Source organism: Daktulosphaira vitifoliae, unplaced genomic scaffold, assembly GCF_025091365.1.
Source record: "Daktulosphaira vitifoliae isolate Bord-2020 unplaced genomic scaffold, ASM2509136v1 Scaffold_1, whole genome shotgun sequence".
NCBI classification, from domain to species: domain Eukaryota; kingdom Metazoa; phylum Arthropoda; class Insecta; order Hemiptera; family Phylloxeridae; genus Daktulosphaira; species Daktulosphaira vitifoliae.
The window spans coordinates 69064707-69085316 of record NW_026099572.1 but is presented as its reverse complement, the minus strand read 5'-3'; the positions used below and the strand labels follow the sequence as shown (position 1 = coordinate 69085316).

The window sequence follows — 20610 nt, the reverse complement described above, 5'->3', positions numbered from 1 at the left end:
AAAAAATCTGAATTTTCAAGGAATTATTTTTTCATAATACTTAAAAAATTTGTTTATATATATACATTAGATTTAAATTAATACTTTAATAATCAACATTTTTATAAATATTTTATTGTTAATTATTTATTTATCTTACAATAATTATAATACTTAACAATCCGTAAGCTAGAACTACTTTGACCAAAATTAAACCATTGAACAATTATCAATTTTTATAACTACAATAAGACTATCCAAGTTTATTTATAAACTATTTGTAATCAAAATTATTGTAGGCTTATATTGTAATATTAAAAAATATATTAACGCCAATAATCTTATTCAATTTATTATAACAGTAAATTTTCTTCGTCTTCGCTGTAATTTTCGTTTTTTATTTCCATAAGATTCTTCATCATGTTAGATGCATCTAAAAAAAAAAACATATTTAGATTTTGTCAACGTGATATTTTACATAATATTATTATAATACCTTATTTTTATATTAGAGATAATGTCATATGATCAATTTTGGTAAAATTACTTTTTAAAATTATTAAATTTTAATAATTTATCAATTAACTGTAATTAGAATCCTAAATGTAGGTGGTCTCCATTAGAATAACTATCAGGGTAGAATGTTGTTACACTCTCAGTGAGTTCATTATAAATAAATAATATTACATAAATTTATTTCTGTTTACGATTGGTTCTTATAGTCCTACTAAATTTAATGTTGAATTTTTATACTAATGTTCCTAAATTCTTAATCAATAATCTGTATTATTTCGTAATACCCTTTATAATTAAAAAATATAAAATCGTGAATTTTTTGGCTATGGTGAAATAAGTCGTTAATGAGATTACTCCTGATCTATTAAATATATTCTAAAATTATGAACATACTAACATTATTTTATAAAAAAATATAACAAAATTATATTTTTATTTATTGTTATTCGTGTATTGTCATTGGAGTATCTTGTACTTTGCTGTATGGTTAATATAAAGAAAAAAAAATTTTACTACTTTCTTTCACCAAAAAAATTGTACTCGCACTATGTAATGTTATACCTAGGACTTGTTCCTGCCTTTACTTTTTAAGCAGCTTGCTATCATGGTTTAATTAGTAGGCGACTCTAAGTGACTCAGTCCTCCTATCTATAATGTTAGTTAACAATCTAGAAAAAAATGTAGGATTGTATTTTCGTATTTTCGTATTTTAGGATGTTTAAGATTTTCATTTCTTCTTTATTATTGCTATTATAGACTATAGGATTAATTGTTTTTAATGTATACATTATATTCAATAATACTAAAATGTATAAACATTTTAAGTTTTGTACCAGAATTTAAATAGGTGTCATAATTGATAACATCTTTTATTGATCTTCCTAGTCTAGGACCAAACCACAAGGCAGAGTTTTTCATTTCATTTCTCCTACCAATCCTTGGAAATGGAATGAGTCCTTCTCTTTTATGGTTTGAAAATTCTTTTTGTTCGTTATCTAAATTCAATATTAATTAATGTATAACGATAATTAAATTAATCAAACTAAAAATTGATTCAGAATCATTGACGAAATTAAAAAAAAAACATTATTCTAAAGATAATATGCATATTATAATAATTGTAATACATAATAATATGCACTATCCAAAGGTAACAATTATTATTAACAATTGGATGTATATTGATAAATTTTTATCAATAAAGAAGTGATTATTATTATTGTGAGCTACGCGCCCCCTACATTTCTAGTTACATCTTAATTTTTAACTTACAAACATTTTGTAAATCTGGAATTATTTGTGATCTTCCAACTCTTGGAAAAGCTATTAATCCTGCAAAGGACTCTCGCCTATTTCGACTATTATCACGCTTCAGTTCATCACCATAAATCGAATCTTTAATAAAACACAATATTAGTAATATAAGTTAAGATAATAATAATAAAACAACAAATAAGGCAATAATTTTACAAAATTATTAGTATGTCAACATTATTCATAATATATAATGTATAATATATATAAATTAGGGTGTCCCATATTTTTTATATTATTTTGAAAATTCTTCGGGCTCACCTGCCAAATTTGTGTGTATACATATAAAAAGTGGCTACAAAAATTTTCAGGCCGATAAGATAAGTCTGACCCGGCCGACTTGTGGTTGAAAATTGGCCAAAAAGGGTAGTTTTTTAGTTTTTAGCATTTAACTCGTAAAATAGCGTTCTCACAAAAAAAAAATTATAGAAACTAAATTGTAAATCTAATTGTTTTGTATAAATTAAATTTTATAAGTTTTTCTTCTAAATACATTAGTTTTACAGAAAAATTTTAAAATACGTAATATTTCGTACATTTGTCATTTTTATGAAATTGGCATATTTACGAATATTTCATCATATCTGACGAACCATAGTGATACAATCTAATATTTCATACAAAATTTATTTAAAATTGAATTTTACAAAATAAAAGTAGTTGGTAAAAATTTCATTGAACCGACCGTTTTATTGCTATAGCTGATCATATTACCATTTTTACTAAATATATTGCTAGATTCTGTTAGTTATCAACTGGTATAAGATAAATAAGGTATACTCTACGCAAAGTATACCTTATTTATCAAATGCCATAATTATATGCTCTTCTTCATCCATAAAATCTGGAAAGGAAAAACCTTTTAATATTTTAGCAAAATAGAATAAAAGGGGGCAAACAAGTACCGAAACTCGTAATTGCGTCAGATTGGTATGAAATAAGTGCACGAGACGCAGATTATATTATTCAAACAACAGTTGAAGCTTTATGTCATGAAGTCGATTCTCTTACTATAAACAAGTGTCCAGTACATAGATGCCGTGATGCTATGCAAATTGAACGGGCTATCTTAATAAAAAAAAAAAATTAAAGTTGTCCTTCTATACACTTTACTGTGCATTGGGTTGGAAAAATTTTACCAACTTTAAATGTTCGACTTTCGTTCATTGGCATCTGACGAGTACAATACCATTGGCACATTTGGGTTAGGCCATGTAAAATTAATCGACCCGGTTTGCTCGTTTCAAGTTACGTCGTTGCTTATCGTACTCTCGTGTGTTGTTTCTGAAGTGTACTTGCTAATTTCGGAGTGAATTTTGTATTGCACAGTTCAAATGATTGTAAGCCAACAGCAATTAATTTCTTAGACAGGGAACGATTTAAACCTCCGTTTATATTATCCGGACACATAACAATTTACAGTGGTCACTTATTAACACCGCTATTTTGACTCCGTGGATGATAAAAATGATGCACTCTAAGCTCTGATCGCATTCGTCCACGACCATCAAATAAATATTTGCTTTCTATAAACGGCTGTACCCGGCACTGAAACAAATTGTACACATTACTCAACTCTTCGCTTAACAGTCGATTTTCGCCTATCTTTTCAAAATATTGTAGTCTCCTCTTTCTTTTGGGCTCAACTCGACATCTCAATCAATCAATCCGTGTAGTGTTTTAAATTCTGAATGACCTCAAAGTTTTTTTATTTTTTCATTAAAGCATATGCTTGAAAGATTGCTTTCAAAAGTGTTATTCACGTTTTAACAAGTCTAACAACATTGATTTCTATTTTAGCTCTAGTCAATTAATTAACCACATTGTTCTATGGTGCGGCAAACTTACACTGTTCCGGACTTCGACAGGTTAAATACAATAGTGGCGCGACAAACTGTTTTTTCCAGTCTCTGACGGCCTCTGAATTAAAGAAACGGGTGTGCGTAGGGCATACCTTACAGCAGATAACTGAGCCTCATTTAATCCAGGTAAATTAGAACATAATAGATTTTCGTCGTCTTCGATGGATGTTGTGGTGTTTGGCACTCCAGCAAAATTGATCTTACAACAGGTGTAACTCACTCATATATGTAAGAAAAATTAATGAGTGCCTCTTCCATTCGAGCGTATGGCGTTTTATCAAACGACTTTTTCAAAGTTGCCAGTGTACCAAATGGCAAGTTCATTACAAAATTTACTTGAACGTCAACATCGTTGGCGAACTATTTAAAATTTGTAATAATTTTTTTTATGGCGTTACTATTTGTCGAAATGAAATCCATAATTCTTTGTCGATTAAAAATATATAATATTTGTTATTGGTTATATGAAGTCATATTTTTGTCTTTTTGTTGTAATTTCGACAGTTAATAATTTCGCATTCAAAAGAATATTTTTTGTCCTGCTGTTATTATACAAACATCCAACTCTTATTAATGACTAGAAAAATTTCCATATTGTTTTGATGAAAAAATTGTCGCTGAAGGGACAGTAGAACACGAAAGACTTAATGATGATAATATCTTCAGCGTTCAATTCATTTATATTAAATGATAATATGCTACTTTCTACGAGTTTCTCATTAGATAAACGATGTTCATTTTCAACAGTGTTAATACAATACAACAACACATAGCTATTTTTCTGGTGAACTCATTTCCTATAGTCAAGTAAATGCCACATGAAAATGAGATATGTAAGATTTTCCATATATTCTTTGGCTGCATACTTACAGGAAATGAAGTTCTTACACGTATTTATTCAAAAAATATAATCGCTTGATTGTATGAAATTTGTTTGTAGATAATTTCTTTAAGATAAATTTTCGCAATATACTAAATCCAAAAACATTAAATTCTAAAATCGAAACGCTGTTTTTATATGAAAAAATTGCTCTTATATAACAAAAAAGGAAATAAAATATTCTTTTTGGTTAAAATCACTATTTTGAAGAGCCAAAATTACATTCTGTAATGGATCTCAAGTTGAAATAATCGAAAAAATCGATATGTTTAACACAAAAAACGTATATTTTGATACATTCAAAAGTAGTGTAATACTAATTTCAGTATAAACAGACTTTTCTTAGATACAAGTTTTACGTTAGAAAATCGATTAATGATCAGCTATGGATTAAAACGAAGAAAATTTTGAACTATTAATAAAGCCTACATGTTTTTTTTACAATAAGTGCATTACTTGTTCTAATATTGAATAACAAGCTTTTAAATTTAACTTTTTCACATTAATTTTAAGAATCAAATCTTTTGATCTTAACATTTATCTTACGTGAAAATTCAGACCAAATATTCAAGCCTTAAGTGAGTTTTATTCAAACATTAAAATAATTGAATTGAAAAAGTAATTTGTACATCTATTCTTTAATTATGAAGTTGTTCTTTTATAAAAACACTTTTAAAATTTCATATTTAAAAGTGATAAAATAAATTTTATTGTAATTAGTTACATTTATTTTTTTCGTTTTTTGTTTTGTTTAATATTATTATTAACTAAAAATAATTATTATAGTTTTGGTTTTACAGCTTCAATTATTTTTGTTAATTTAAAATTTTGTAATAGTATAAAAATGTTATGAAGTCCTGATTATTTTATCTTTTATATGTAGGGTGTGGAGTTATATGTGAATTAGATTTTTTCATATTAAGTAGATTTTTATATACTATATATTATTGTTGGTTAATAAGATAATAACTAATTTTTTTTATTACCTAAACGAGTATTACTATCTAAGTTTTCAAATTATATTCTTACTTTCTTTTAAAAAATCAATTCAGGCTTAAAGGTGTCAACCTGCCTTGATCTCTACATTTAGTTAAATGAAAAATTAATTATTTTATTAAGTGACAATTGATTTAATCAACTATCGGAATAAAATTAAAGTAACAATTAGCGTATCTATATTAACAAATATATATATTATAAATTCTTATATTTATTTCTCTTACTTTGATTTATAATTCGTTTAATTATTATGAAATTAAGTTCTTGCAAATTAATTTACTGAAATGAACAAAAAAACTTTCAATACATTTTTATGTTTTAATTTTGTGCTCTCTTTACTTCCGGATGGTTGAAATAAAATTTAAAAATGTATTAATTATAATAAGTGCATTGAAGAAAATTGCATTTTTATTGTATACATAATTCACTTTAATAGATTTAAATTATTTTGCTTCCTTTTACTTACAACTACATTTTATTCAAACTACATGAAATCCGTATTATATAGGTTTTATATATAAAACATTTGAGTTATTTAAATATGAATAATAGTAATACAAATAAATTATCTTACAATGGTATGTGTTAAAAAATAATTTAAACAATAATACGATTCCTTTCATGGTTATAGCTAATATTTAATAACATTAGCACAATAAAAATATTTAAAGCAATACTGCATTTTGAATAAAAAACACATGTGCTACTTGAACGGAATGAACATAATAACAATAGTAAGTACACTTTTAATTACTTTTACTTATTTTTGCCAATCAGAGTATATACAGTTGATATTTATACCCAATAAACATTATAATGCATATTTTTTGTTCAAAAATGTATAAATGATAAATAATTTTATGATATGGAAATATTTAGAATTTAAATTGATGCAAAATTGTATGTATATTTTATATTATCTATGCATAACAAGAGATTAAGCACGAACTGTATAAAAATAATAAGTGTTGAATTACTCATTTTTTGAAAATTTATAAAAAAAAGTTGATGTGAAGTATAAAATAGTATATTTGCATAACAATGTATTTAACAAAAATATATTCAAGAGATTTAGCACACGTAACAATTTTAGTACTAATTTTCCACATAAGAATTTATCTCTGAGCAGCATTCCAGGAGCGCTGAAACCCTAAATACACCACTGCTTATACACCAAGAAGATTTATGTATAATACAAGTATTAGAATTAGTATATACATGTATTGTGGTCGCAATACATATATTTGGTGAGTGGGGTATATCAGGGCACATGTCCACATGAAAGATGCCCGTAATTTTGCGAAAGAGGTACTCATAAGTAATATAAAATTGTATATCGGCGTCACGGGATGATGTTCTAATTAAATCAATAAATTAGTATAATACTACAATTACGAGATAATTGTTTCGTATTTTTTTTTTTGTTATGTGTATATATGTTAAGTTTCGAATCTTGTTAATTAATCTAGTATGGCCTATGAGAGGAAGTCTGTCCTTATCGTCTTCTTATAGAATAGCGTTTGACTTGAGTTGTTGTTAAATTATTATTTCATGATTAGAAATACATAAAATAACAATCGGTGGTACTAATTTTAACATTTGAACTAAATAATTACAAATTTAATTGTTTTCTATAAAATGAAGATAACTTTATGTTTTTCTAATTTCAAGATAATTGTTAACAAAGTATTATAGTTCCATGTAATACAATGGCGTTTGTAATTTTATTTTTTAAATTAATTGATAACAAACGCATGATTTTTTCTTATGTTCAGAAGCGTCATCGGGGGAGGTGGCAACTGTTTTTATTCGCGCTCTCCGGGTCATAATTTGAACAAGGCCATTCCTCGTTAAAAGTCATTGTGTAATAATCAAAGAAATGTAGTAAAATTGAATTTTTATTCAATGAAAAAGATAACTTAGAGCCACTTAATATTTCATATTTAATTATTTAAAAAACAAAAGAAAGCCGATTTTAACAAGCTCTCTCTTATCATCATAATCAAAACTATTACTTTACAAAACATTGTTTCTCAACACAGCCCGAGCCTTTAAATTAGAGAAAAAGTTCTCTGATCATTTTGTTTGTAATGTTTAAACCTTAGTTACTTACATTGTATCCTAAAATTGTTTCTGTGTAAATTTGAAACTTACTTAAAGTACGTTTAAAGTAAAAATTTTGTGAAATGATCAGCCGGTCAAAAATTTTCTCATTCTAGTCAAATCTAAAAAGACGCCTTAATATTGCCTACAAAAGGACGAGAAAATAACATAAGTACGCAAAGTACTTGGGATAAGTTTGCTCGAAATACTTTTGACAAGTATTGTACAAATAGCTATCTAGAACCGGCTGTGAAATTTCTGGCTAGTTAACCGTGACATCACAAGTACTGGCACATTTGTTTACACTCCCAAACTATAATTAAATGATATGAAATTTTATTGAAGTTTTTTGGCTATACTATTTCTGAACTGGATTCGGCATGGAATGTTTTTTTAATGTGCAATATATTCGTGCAAATATTGAATTAATTTGAAACTTACAAAGTACATTTAAAGCAAACGTTTAATTAATCATGTCTTTGGTTCTAGATCATACAGCCACTGTTAATAGAATTTGTATTGAACTTTCTTATACAATTTATGTAATACACATTATTGTATTAATGTATTGACGGTTCTAAAAATTAGATTTTGAAATCCATTCAATGTACCCCTTAGGATTGATTCATTAGATAAAAAAATAATATTTACAACATTTAATTGAAATTCAGTCACGTTAACAAGTGTCGCAAGAGAGTTAAAAATTCGTCTGTAAGGGTGAATTTTCGATTTTGTCACTTATCTTTCAAACTATGCTATTTACATTAAAAATTAAAAACTTAATTTATGGTACTATATGTTAACCCTAAAAATATTATTATCAAAAAAACTGCATCTATAAAATTAGGCATAAAAATTTAAAAAACAACATATTTTTATATTAACCGTTGAAATTAATTTTATTTGTTTATTATAACTCTATGAATATTTTATAACTTTTACTTAATTAAACTCAAATTGATTTATTTAGTGTATCTTTGTTCTATATTTGTAAAACAAATAAAAAATTGGGAACATTAATTCTTGAATATTTGAATTATGTTTCATAGAAAAAATAAAACAAATATAATAAAAAATTATATTTTAAACAACTTTTCTTTGTACGTCGAATAGTTCGTCAGCAATATTAAAATAAAATGACAAGTATTGGGACATTTTTAATTAACTTTATGATTTGTGGTTACCATCATGACCGAGCTTATAAATAGCTAATACTTTTTGTAGACAATTTTAATGATTTAAAATTAAATGAGACTTAGTTGAACATTAAAACAGTTTACTATATTGTATTTAATAGCTACTTAAATGTATTTATCTGATATGATGTAAAAAAAACGTTATAATTTTTTGTTATTTATAAAAAAAAAATCATGTTATTAAATTACAAATCCTATTTTATACAATATTATTATTTATTATATCACGTTTGATATATTTTTTTGAAACAAGAATATTGACGTTGCCTGATATAATAAATGGCTAGTGAACGCCGTAACCATAAATTCAACATGTTGTATTGTAGTTAACTGTTTTAAAATTAAAAAGTATTATGTCATAGTTTATCCTAAGAAACAATTTATCACAAATACTATATAGGTGCGAGAAACAACTTATTAAAAAAAATATCTTACAAAAAGTTAAATTGTAATAATATTTTTTTGAATTTAAATTAATTTTTATATCAATTATACATTTACAAAAATTTAGCTACATCCACATACCGTTAACTAAATTATAATTTAGTAAATTGGATTTAAAACAAGTTATAATAGATTATAACTATTTAATTGTCGTGTACGCGGTAATCAAAAATTTGATAAATTAATGTTCTGAAAAAATATCGAAAAAAGATTATAAAATTGATTATTTTGATAATTTAAAATAAATTAATACATATTTATCAGTATAGTATTATATAAATACATAATAGATATTTAAATACTTAAAAAGACAAAATTTTGCTAGTTGCCGATTCAAGAGAGGTCATTTTATTAATGAATCCTCTAATAGTCATTTCATTAGTTGATCTATGCGCTGGATTATTTTTTATTTGACATAGTAAATTAAATTTAACCAAAGTGAATTCTTTAAGTATTTTAAATCACATTGTTATCTTTGAAATTTAAAAATAGATATAGGGGATTGTTGAGGCAAATCCCCAGCTATAATTTGACTCGATCTTATTTAATCGACTATATTTAATCTATTTCTATTTGAAACCTTCGTTCTATTTCTCAATTTCCATTATGTAAATTATTTTTCACCCTCACTTTTGTTTAATAAATCCAAAAGTTTTAATGAATGCTTTTAAAAAGCATCTATAATTATTTAGTTTTGTAAATAAACTAATTTCTGATACTGTTCCATCAATGACGTGATTATTATTTTGATTTTGAAATATTCATTAAATTATAAAAAACTTTTCGATTGCTCTTTTTCGTGATATTTTTTTTAATTTATTGGTTACAGCCATATTAAATATTTTCCACCTTTAAATTATTTCTTTACTTCATTAACAAATTATTACAGAAGAGCAACTAAAACAGACAAGGTTTACAATTGTTCACAGGTGTTTCAACCAACTTGACGAAAAATAATAAATATCACACGATTTAAAAAAAAACAACGTTTTGATTATTTAGTACTTAAATAAAAAACGAAAAAAACAAAGAGATGGACTAAATTGCTATAAAAAGTTATATGATATTTAGTTATGTAAAAAAACATACATTTTCATAATTGAAGAATATTTTGAACCAATCGAAATAAACCAATTTTTTATTTTGAATATATGAATTAATAAATAATTGAAATTAACAGTCTTTAGAAAGGTTTAATTTCATTTGACCAATTTGTGAAAACTTTTCACCAACTTGTAACCATTATTAACTTTTTTAATTACTTGTTCAATTATCGTACAAAAAAAAATTAAATAAGCAATAGGAAATGTTTTCAAAGATATTTTTGAATTATATAATCAAAAATTAGAATTTATAAGTTAAAATAAATCAAAGTTAAATATATATATATATATTACTTTTTATGGTAACTTATAAATTTTATTAAATCTTTGGTTTATAATTTATCGTATTCAGTAAAATTTTGTAACTTTCGTCTAACTCATTTATTATTAACGACAATTAATTAATTTAAACAATAAATAATAAACACAATAAATAAATTGAATTTTATCTAACATTAATTCGCACGGCATTTTCTAATTAAAAAACTTATTATCATACTAATTATTTCTCTTAGGGGATTGATAATCCTTTGTTTTCAGTTAAAAGAATTACTTTAGACTTTACTTATTTCTCTGAAGTATATAAAATGTACTCATATTTATTAGAGGTCGGGTAAAATTTGAAGTAAGAATTTGTCTCTATGTGCGATATTAATAAATAATATTAATTAAAACTTTAAATTATAATAATATTGATATGGAGTTTGAAATGTACACTTTAATATTTTATACTTTTTGATCAATTTTAATAATAGTCTATACATGTTTATCTTATAAATAGAAATAAAAATATTGTAGTCCAAATAATTTATTACAGGATATAATTCTTCGATATTATTTTGAAATCTTAGTGATAATACCTCCATTTGAATTAAATGATTTGATTAAGAAACATTTTTTTTAAATAATTATTTTGTTTCGTCTAATAGAAAAAAGTTACTTATACATTATTTAAAAATTATATAGATTTGAAATCCATTATAAAATCGTTTTACTAAAACTAGTATTTTATATTGTTTCTCAAATGATATTTTATTTTTATTTTTAATGATTACTTGTAATAGAATTGAAATACTACATATGATTTAGTATGTAACACTTTAGCTAAAATGAATTTAGGGCAAAATTAGCGTAGCTTTAGTCACCAACGCCTTGTTCTTCCCCAATAACGTCTCTTTTTAAACTTATTGCACCGATATTATCATTTTAATTATATAATACTTCGTAAAAAATGATCATGAATATATATATGTAAAATATATGATATGAATCAATTAAGAATATGGTATAGCACCGTTTTATACCACAAAATTAATCAAAAAATACAATTAAAATATTTTATTACATAATTTTAGATATAGAAACAGATATATAACAAAAAAATCACTTAATTTGTTCTAAAAAATTATTGAAAACATATTGTTTTGTTGTTATCAGTTCAATTATGTATTAGTATTCTTGAGTTTGAAAATGTTTCAATAAGCTTAAGAAGTTATTATACTTACCATGACGTTTGGCACAAGTAAAACAGTGAAGCGAAAAAAATAAAAGCAAAACTGAAATATATACGTGAATCGTCATCATCACTGTTAAAATTGTTATATTTATAGAATAATATATTTTTTTTAATAACTTAATGATGCAGTTTATTATTTAATATATACTTGTGTAACTGACTATGGTATTTTAGTTGTGAAACCGAAACAACCTAACACGAGAATTTATACTAAGGTGAAGAGTAGGCGGCGCCTTGACGCAACACTCCATACACCAGTCCAGTATTATTTTTGCGAATTTCCTAAATATTATTTTAGATACAATTTAAAATGTCCAAAAAAACTGATAAGTAAAAGATATCCACAGATTGTATTGCAATACATATTACATGTATATATTAATATACGAAATCAAATATTTCGTTATATCTAACTTTAATGAATTTGTCACGTAACATCTATACACACATAAGAAAAAAATAAGAGTTAGGTTGTACATTCTTTTAAAAAATTAGTAAAAGATAATAATAAGTTAAGAAAATGTTAGCTTTTTGGTAACCAAGAGTAATAATTTTAGTAATCCAAAAATAATTGTGCGCTTTTTGATATTAGTCATATCAAGAGGTATCATTATAGGAAGTATTACATTTCAGTGGCATAAACGTAACTTGAATGCAATTTTTGGGGGTGCTAAATACAATTTTTTCCAACCCTAAAAAATATTTTTATTTGCAGTGAATAAAATTTTCTACATTTATTGCACCACCTTAGGCATCTCTTTAGTGGTATGCTATTGTTCACTACATTTTTCGATTTAACATTTTTAACTATAAAGTATCAAAAAAATCACATAGTTACATCTTAAACCTAAACATTTTTTTGCTGCATTAGAGAGTATGGTACAAACATTAAAATTGTTTAGGGTGTTTTTAGCTTATAGCTGTTTAAAAATAAAAATGATGGCTATTAATATGTAAAATTTATACAAATTTGATGTTTTATAATATTTTTATGTATATCCAATATGCTTTCAGATTCCTAGAGCAGAGAAAAATGCATTGAACATTTATTACAAGATGTCTTTTAATTTTACCAATATATATAATAATAATAATAATCGAAGAAATTTTAATCAAAGAATGAGCATTTTTATCATTACCTTGAGCGTGAAGTTCCTAAATACGTCTCTGATCATAAGTTTTATTATAAGACACTGTTTTTGAATGAATGATCGAATGTTTAATAATTTATAACGAACACATTTTCAGCAATCACGTTAAAAACACATATATAATCAATAACAACTACTACACTTAAAATGTAATACCTTGTAATGATATGCTATGAATTATTAAAAGTTTATTACGTAAAATTCATATAATCAGCTATTAAGAGTACATTACAGAAAAAGTCAATATATTATGAGTGTTTTAAGTATACACATCTGTACATAGAAATCATTAATAATTCATTTCTTATAAATAAATACAAAGTTTTCAATTAATAATAAATTACGAGTATAATTATTATTACAAGTATTCTTGCTCGAACAGAACTTTAGTTTCAAAGTTTTTTTCTTGTTATCTTGAGTAATTTTAACTTATTTTAAATTTTATTATGCATCTTAAATAAATGTGTACATAATATATATATCGTTACTAGATACGACAAATATTGAATAAACCAAAATAACAATAAAAAAATAAAAGAAAAATATCCAAGGTTTCAATATAAAAAAATAATTTTAATTTTATTCATTTTTCAAAAAGTTATGATAGTTTTAAGTATTAAAATATTTCATGTTAAACAGTGATTTTTACATAAATATTAAAAGTTCCGTTAAATTCAACGACCATTTTCCTATAGAAGAAAAAGTGTCGGGACAAATTTTTTTTTGAACTTATAGTATTTATTGTAAGTTTTAATTTGACATATGTTTAAAGGACGCAGTATTTCCGGAACATTTTCAAAAGTTAAGTTGAAAAAGCTAGTTTCTGTAAAAAATATGCTAATTTAATTCCCCCCTATGAGCAAGTTAAGTGTTAAATTTTCAAAAAAATGATATCATATAAAAGGGAAATATCTTAAGTTTCAATAAAAAAAAATTAAGTCGTTTTGTTAATTTTTAAAAAAGGTATGGTAGTTTTAAGAAAAAAATAATGAAATTTACCGATTTGAAAAATTGTAATTGTTTTGGAATTTTGCCCCATTTACGGGGAACGAGGGAATTTTTTCAATTTTTAAGGATAATGTCTTCAACTAGATACAATTTGTGATCTTTTGACATATTGTTCATCAAAATCGGCCCAGTGAGAGCTGAGAAAAAGTAGCAATAGACAAAAAAAAAAAAATACATCATGATAAAATGAATACCTTCTCAGCTTCGCATCGAAGCTAATAATTCAATGTTATTCATATAAGACTATTATATATTAACGATCATTAGAAAATGTTTCAGTTATATATATATATATGTGCATAACTTTTTACTACTTATAGGATATGTTTAAATTTTTACGGCAAAATGAAACATTAAAAAAGGAGTGAAATTAATTTTTTGGAAGCTCAAAGTGAAGTGATATTAGGGGGCCACTGATGGTATTTATATTGATACGATACCACTTGAGTACGTGCCCCAAATGGCCGTCAACAGTAACCCAAAAATTTCACGCCAGGATAGCTGACTAGACTATATCTACCTTAAGTATTGCGGATTTCTATTAAGCTTATATCCCATTCAAGAAACAATTAAGGGTCGTACTAATTAAATTGTAACGTAATCGAATAACAGCAAATAACAAAGTTTATTAATAAATAAATAGAATAATAATACATGACCTGTGGATATGAGAGGGTGTCCATCATGGAGCCGACAACATGCCGTAAATATCATAAGAATTATAATTGTTAGAATGAAAAATAGTGGATAATAATAATAATAATATTAATTAAATGTTACGCGTTTATATGGTAAGTGTCAACTGCTTGTATCTTCCTCAACGGCATTCTGTAAAAATGTATCTGTATATGAAGTCTGGTCCTATATCTATATGAACAATATGCTTGAATGTTGACCTAATTGTCAAACAGAGATACGTATTTAAAATGAAAAGGAATAAATATTTAGATCAACTAAAAACAAATTTTAACTAATTAATTCAGAGAATATTAAATTTCAAATGTTTTAATCGATCTTTGACTGTTTTTATAATAAATAAACATTATTCTGGACAAAGTTATTGTTGATATTCGAGTTAAAACACGTCTAAGGTAGACGTATTGTCGGTTAAATCAATTTATTTAATTTACTGAATATAAAAGAAATAATAAAATTAAAAATTGCGAAACATAAATTTGATTACAAAGTTCAAACACAAAGTACAAGTTAATGAATAAAGGTAATATATTACTAAAACATCAGGTACCATAACTAACCAGTACTTATTTAAGTAGTGAACTCACAAAGCACATCGTGTCCAGAATTTAGTTATTATTTTTATAAAACTTTTTTACATGTACACACTTTATTCGCTCATACATTCCTAGAAAATATAATATAACATCAATATTATGATGTTTCGCAAATCAAATGAAAACTATTAATTTTTTTATTTCTCTTATTTAATAGTTCGTTTTTTTTAGTTGTCCACGTATATTAATTTACTAATTAATATGATTCGTGGGGTACACAAATTATTGTATTTTATTCGCGAAAATGCATCATATATTTCAACATGTGGTTAAAAATACTTAAAATTATTAAAATGGAAAAGATAAATAAGTCAACAGTTTTTACTTTAAATGTTGGAATGATATAACTACAGAAATTTCTTTTACGACAATATTTTTTTTTTTTACTTATTTACAATCAGGTTAAAAATATATAAAACTTACGTTTAAGCTAAATACGTATTACATTTTCTTTGATTTTGTTACTTATTATTTTTATTTTTCATTTTTTCATTGTAACCTTGTATTTCTCAACAGGTGATTTCCACCATCTTCACGTCTTCCTGCGATCCGTCGTAAAACAAAGAGAAGGAAAAACAATAATTTTTGGGGGTTAAAGACAAAACATTACGCTTCGGGGCTACGAGGAAATTGGCCATTCGTAGCTTTATCCTCACGTTGAGCTACAGGTTAAAACGTTTTTAATTTAGCTACAAACCTAAGGATAAACGGGTCCAGCAGAGTCATTTACATGTTGATTTTTTTTTTTATAATTCTTTACTCTTCCTACGTATATACATTCAGCTGATGTCGCACAGCTAAAAATAAATACACGAGTATCGAAGTGCATTTAATTTATAGACAGAGCAAAAAAAATTCCAGAAAAAGGTGAATATATAGGTTGTATTTTTTAAGCTTTTAATTATCTATACTAATTCAAAATAACAAATAATGTCGGTTTCGAATTTAAAACAATGTGGAATTTCAATTGCACCTTTACGTCAACTCAATTAAATTGTTTTAATAAGTTTTATATTTTCCAAAAGTGTTTTCTACTGCGCACATAAGTTTTAATTAAAGAAATGCTCATACTCAAAAAAATCTTCAAAATCTAATGTTTCGGTTACTGATATATTAGTGTTGACTTGTATATGTAATGAATACATAATTAGAAATTATAAATAGAGTTTAAATAACTATTATAAAAAACTTTCGATAATACACATTGTGCTTTTTAATTTTACAATTTTAATATATATTTATATAAAGATTTTGATTTTTTAATTCACGAAAAAAAATCAATTCTTACATTTTATAAATATTTTAACTTTTTACTAAAATTAAATTTGAAGAAGATTATTTTAAAATCTAAACACAATGAGCACGTGGTTTTATTCAATGTTGAATTCAAATAGACAAATTTTATAATCTTAAAGTATGATACTTAGTCTGAAAAAATATATTTAAAAAAAAATTATGGTACGTATTTAACCAAATTATTTTTTCAGCTTATTTAGAATTTCAGTGTGAAACGAAATATTTAACGCTAATTATACACCACTAATAATAACCACATAACGGTTAAAAAAATTATTTTTAGTAAATAATTTAAACGAAATGATCCGTTTATCATAACTCACTTAATTATTCGTAAAATAAAAATAATTTTGATATTTTCATCTTTTATATTTTTAGTTCCACATTGCTCTCAATTTAATAGCTATGCAACATCTTTTATGATCATCCCTTATGCCTTGCAAAGATGTCAACATTATTTTTTCAAAATCAACGGAAATATACAGTATTACGTTTTTTAACTAATTAATATTTATATTTTTATATTATAATACAGGGATTTCTTATTTAACTTAATTCGTTTATCAGTAAAAACACTATAAAGTTTCGATTTTTAAAGTTATAATACATATATAACATAAGCGGAACAACATATACAGGTGTCAATAAACAATTACATCACTATTTATAGGTTTGCAGTGGTTATTGTCAATTTAGCACTATTGAATAGTAATATCCAGGTATTTTTAAGACACAATGTTGCAACTGAAGGCTTAAAAATAAACATGCAATTTATTCGAAAATATGAATTATTTTTATTTCCCGTCGATAAAATCATAATTTTCAATTATTGCTACATAATTTGAATAAACCGAATTCGTAAACAAATTCATTAGCTACCGGTTAGTATAATCCCTCGTATATTAAAAATGTGATAAAACTAAAGAATTAGAAAATTTAAAGTATTATAACTAATAAACAAATGAAGTTGCATTAAAAATTCAAACGTCATTTACTATTAAAACAAACTTATTAAAATTATAATTNAAAAATTCAAACGTCATTTACTATTAAAATAAACTTATTAAAATTATAATTTAACATTTTGTTAAATTCAAATACACACACACACACTCATATATTAGGGTGGTTCTTATTTATACTTAGTGATTTTTTTTTTAAACAAATTTGATGCCAAGTGACCGGAATTTTGTTCTATACAACGTTCAGAAAATATTGGTGAATTTTAGGCGTCCTAGGTAAACTCCGTCACGGGCCTCAAAGGGGTTGAAAATTGACAAAAAAATGTAGGAATTTAGTTTTTTGTATATATCTTTTTAATTATTAGAAATAGAAAAATTTATACAGAATTAATAATGCAGTAAACAATAATGCAAAGAAAAAAAGCCTTTACGAATTTTATATAACATTGATTGTTTAACGTTTAACTAATAAAAGCTGTTTAATTTTATTTTTCGTGAAAACATTATATTTTTTGGTCTTTAACGTTTATCCCTATAAATATTGCATCTACAAAAATATTTTTAAAAATTTCTTCATAAAAAAAAGGTAATAACGTAATTTTTTGTAGTACTACAATTTCAGTGTAAATTGTATTTCTAAGTTCTTTTTAAATTTTTTTAAATTTTCTTACAATATTAGTTGGATTTTGCGTGGGTACACGAGCTTCTTTCCAGTATATTAGGCATTCTTCCACCACAAGCGCCGCGCTTTCAAGCAAATTAAATTTTACAACTCTTAAATTATAATATAACACGCTTAAACAATTTTTTATAAAGGGAAATTTATTTCCAGTAATTTGATAGTTCATAGGTCCTACTAGAAAACTTGGTTTCGTGTTTAAACAAGTAAAATAAAAAAAAACCCATTCACCACACTATTATATAAACAAAACTAAAAACTTGATACAATAATAAACAGTAATGAAAGTATTGTACATTATGCATTAATACATTTTTGAAAAATAACTTTTACTTTTTAATCTTCCAAATTTTGCCTACATTATTATCTTATACGACTGAACTTATCTAGAGGGTACTGTGTAGATAATATTTAAAATAAATATCTACCTATATAAATAAGGGCCTGTATATACAGAGTGATCGAAATATGGTAAGACACTTATTTTCTCAGAAACTATTGAGAATTTAAAATTTTTGTAAAAAGAAAATATATTAAGTTTATAAAACTCTACAATAATATGAAGTTAAATAATTTTTTTTTTATCCCTTCGGGGATAAAAATGTTTATTTATAATTTTTTTAAATGGGAACCACTATTTTTGATTTGATGATATTATAGAAAAAAAAATTACAAACAATTTTGTTCTTATAATTTTTTTATCCGAAAAACCGTTTACGTTCTATAATTGTTTAAAGATTTTGACTTCCAGAAAAAATATTGTCATTTATTACGTTTCATAATATCGGTGGCAGTGCAACCGGTATTTTTGTGAGATTTTTAGTTTTACAAAACCATTGATTTAGCTATTAATAATACACCGAAAACTGGTTTGAATCTATTATTGTTATCACTCATTTAGTGCGTAGTAAATTTTTATAGCTAATTTACTGTCATAACTTGATCAATAAAATTTAGTTTATGCAACAGCAAATAAAAATAATGACTTCTGTATTTAATACAGTAAAATGACAATAGAAATTTGGCCTAAAATCACTTAACTTTAACAAGCTATAACGGACGAACGGTTAACCGGATAAAAAAAAATGATAAGAACAAAATTGTTTGTAATTTTTTTTTCTATCATATTATAAAGTTAAAAATAAGGGTTCCCATTTAAGAAAATTATAAATAAGGGTTTTTATCCTTGAAGGGACAAAAAAAATAATAGTTTGACTACATATTATTGTAGTTTTTTGAACTTGATATTTTTTTTCTATAATAAAATTTAAAATTCTCAATATTTTCTGAGATAATGAGTGTCTTACTAGATTTTGATCACTCTGTATATACAGGGTGATTTTTTTATCATAACCCACTCAATTATTTGCAGAATAATAATAATTTAAACATTTTTTTTTTTTATTATCTTTAGTTACACATTATTCTTGAATTTTTAACTATGTAATACTTTATAAGTTCATCCCTTATACCTTGAAGGGGGGTCAACTTTGTTTTTTTAAATGGTAACACATATTTTTAATTTAATAAAATGTTTGAGTTTTTAATTTAATAGTAAATGGCATTTGAATTTTTAATATAACTTTATTAGCTTATTAGATATAAACATTTAAAGTTTCAAAATTTTGAGTTAATATACATGTGTAATACACATTAGATTGTAAATACAGGTAGCTAATTGGTTTTTTATGATATTGCTATCACAGTAACAGATTGTTTATTATCAATTATGACTATCAATAGATATACTTTTTATATTGTCAGTTAGTGTATTTATAAACTCACAACAATGTACCTTACTATCATTGATCATAACAATGCTGTGTACCTGCTAATATCGATGTCATAAAAAATCAATTAGCTACCTGTATTTGTAATCCCTTGTGTATTATACCTATATATTAACTCAAAAATTTGAAACTTTAAATGTTTATATCTAATAAACAAATTAAGTTTTATTAAAAATTCAAATGCCATTTACTATTGAATTAAAAACTCAAACATTTTATTAAATTAAAAATATGTGTTACCATTTAAAAAAACAAAGTTGACACCCTTACCAGGCATAAGGGATGAACTTAAAAAGTATTACATAGTTAAAAATTCAAGAATAATGTGTAACTAAAGATAATAAAAAAAAAAAATGTTTAAATTATTATTATTCTGCAAGTAATTGAGTGGGTTATGATAAAAAAAATCACTCTGTATACCCTAATGTGATATACAAATTCTTTATTTAATTTGAAATCTAATTACGTGTAGTTCCTATTTTTCAGAGTACATTCAATGGCGTATCCAGAGAGGCGGTAG

The 20610-nt window shown here is 24.6% G+C and overlaps 1 protein-coding gene across 1 annotated transcript; it reads right to left on the bottom strand.

Moving 5' to 3' along the window:
• Window positions 1–92: 92 nt before the first annotated feature.
• LOC126893622 (cardio acceleratory peptide 2b) lies at window positions 93–12102 on the bottom strand. The gene is made up of 4 exons (XM_050663995.1): window positions 11902–12102; window positions 1768–1890; window positions 1329–1490; window positions 93–412 (listed from the first exon to the last, which is right to left on the bottom strand). The coding sequence occupies exons 1-4, from the start codon at window positions 11978–11980 to the stop codon at window positions 333–335; spliced, it is 444 nt and encodes a 147-aa protein (XP_050519952.1). The 5' UTR covers window positions 11981–12102; the 3' UTR covers window positions 93–332.
• Window positions 12103–20610: the final 8508 nt, after the last annotated feature.

Excerpts from the sequence above, each read along its gene's own strand:
- LOC126893622 (XM_050663995.1), bottom strand. The coding sequence starts at position 11,980 with ATGATGACGATTCACGTATATATTTCAGTTTTGCTTTTATTTTTTTCG. Across the intron at positions 1,491-1,767 it reads TCCAGATTTACAAAATGTTT|ATAACGAACAAAAAGAATTT; the intron begins GTAAGTTAAAAA and ends TATTGAATTTAG. Across the intron at positions 413-1,328 it reads TGACACCTATTTAAATTCTG|ATGCATCTAACATGATGAAG; the intron begins GTACAAAACTTA and ends TTTTTTTTTTAG.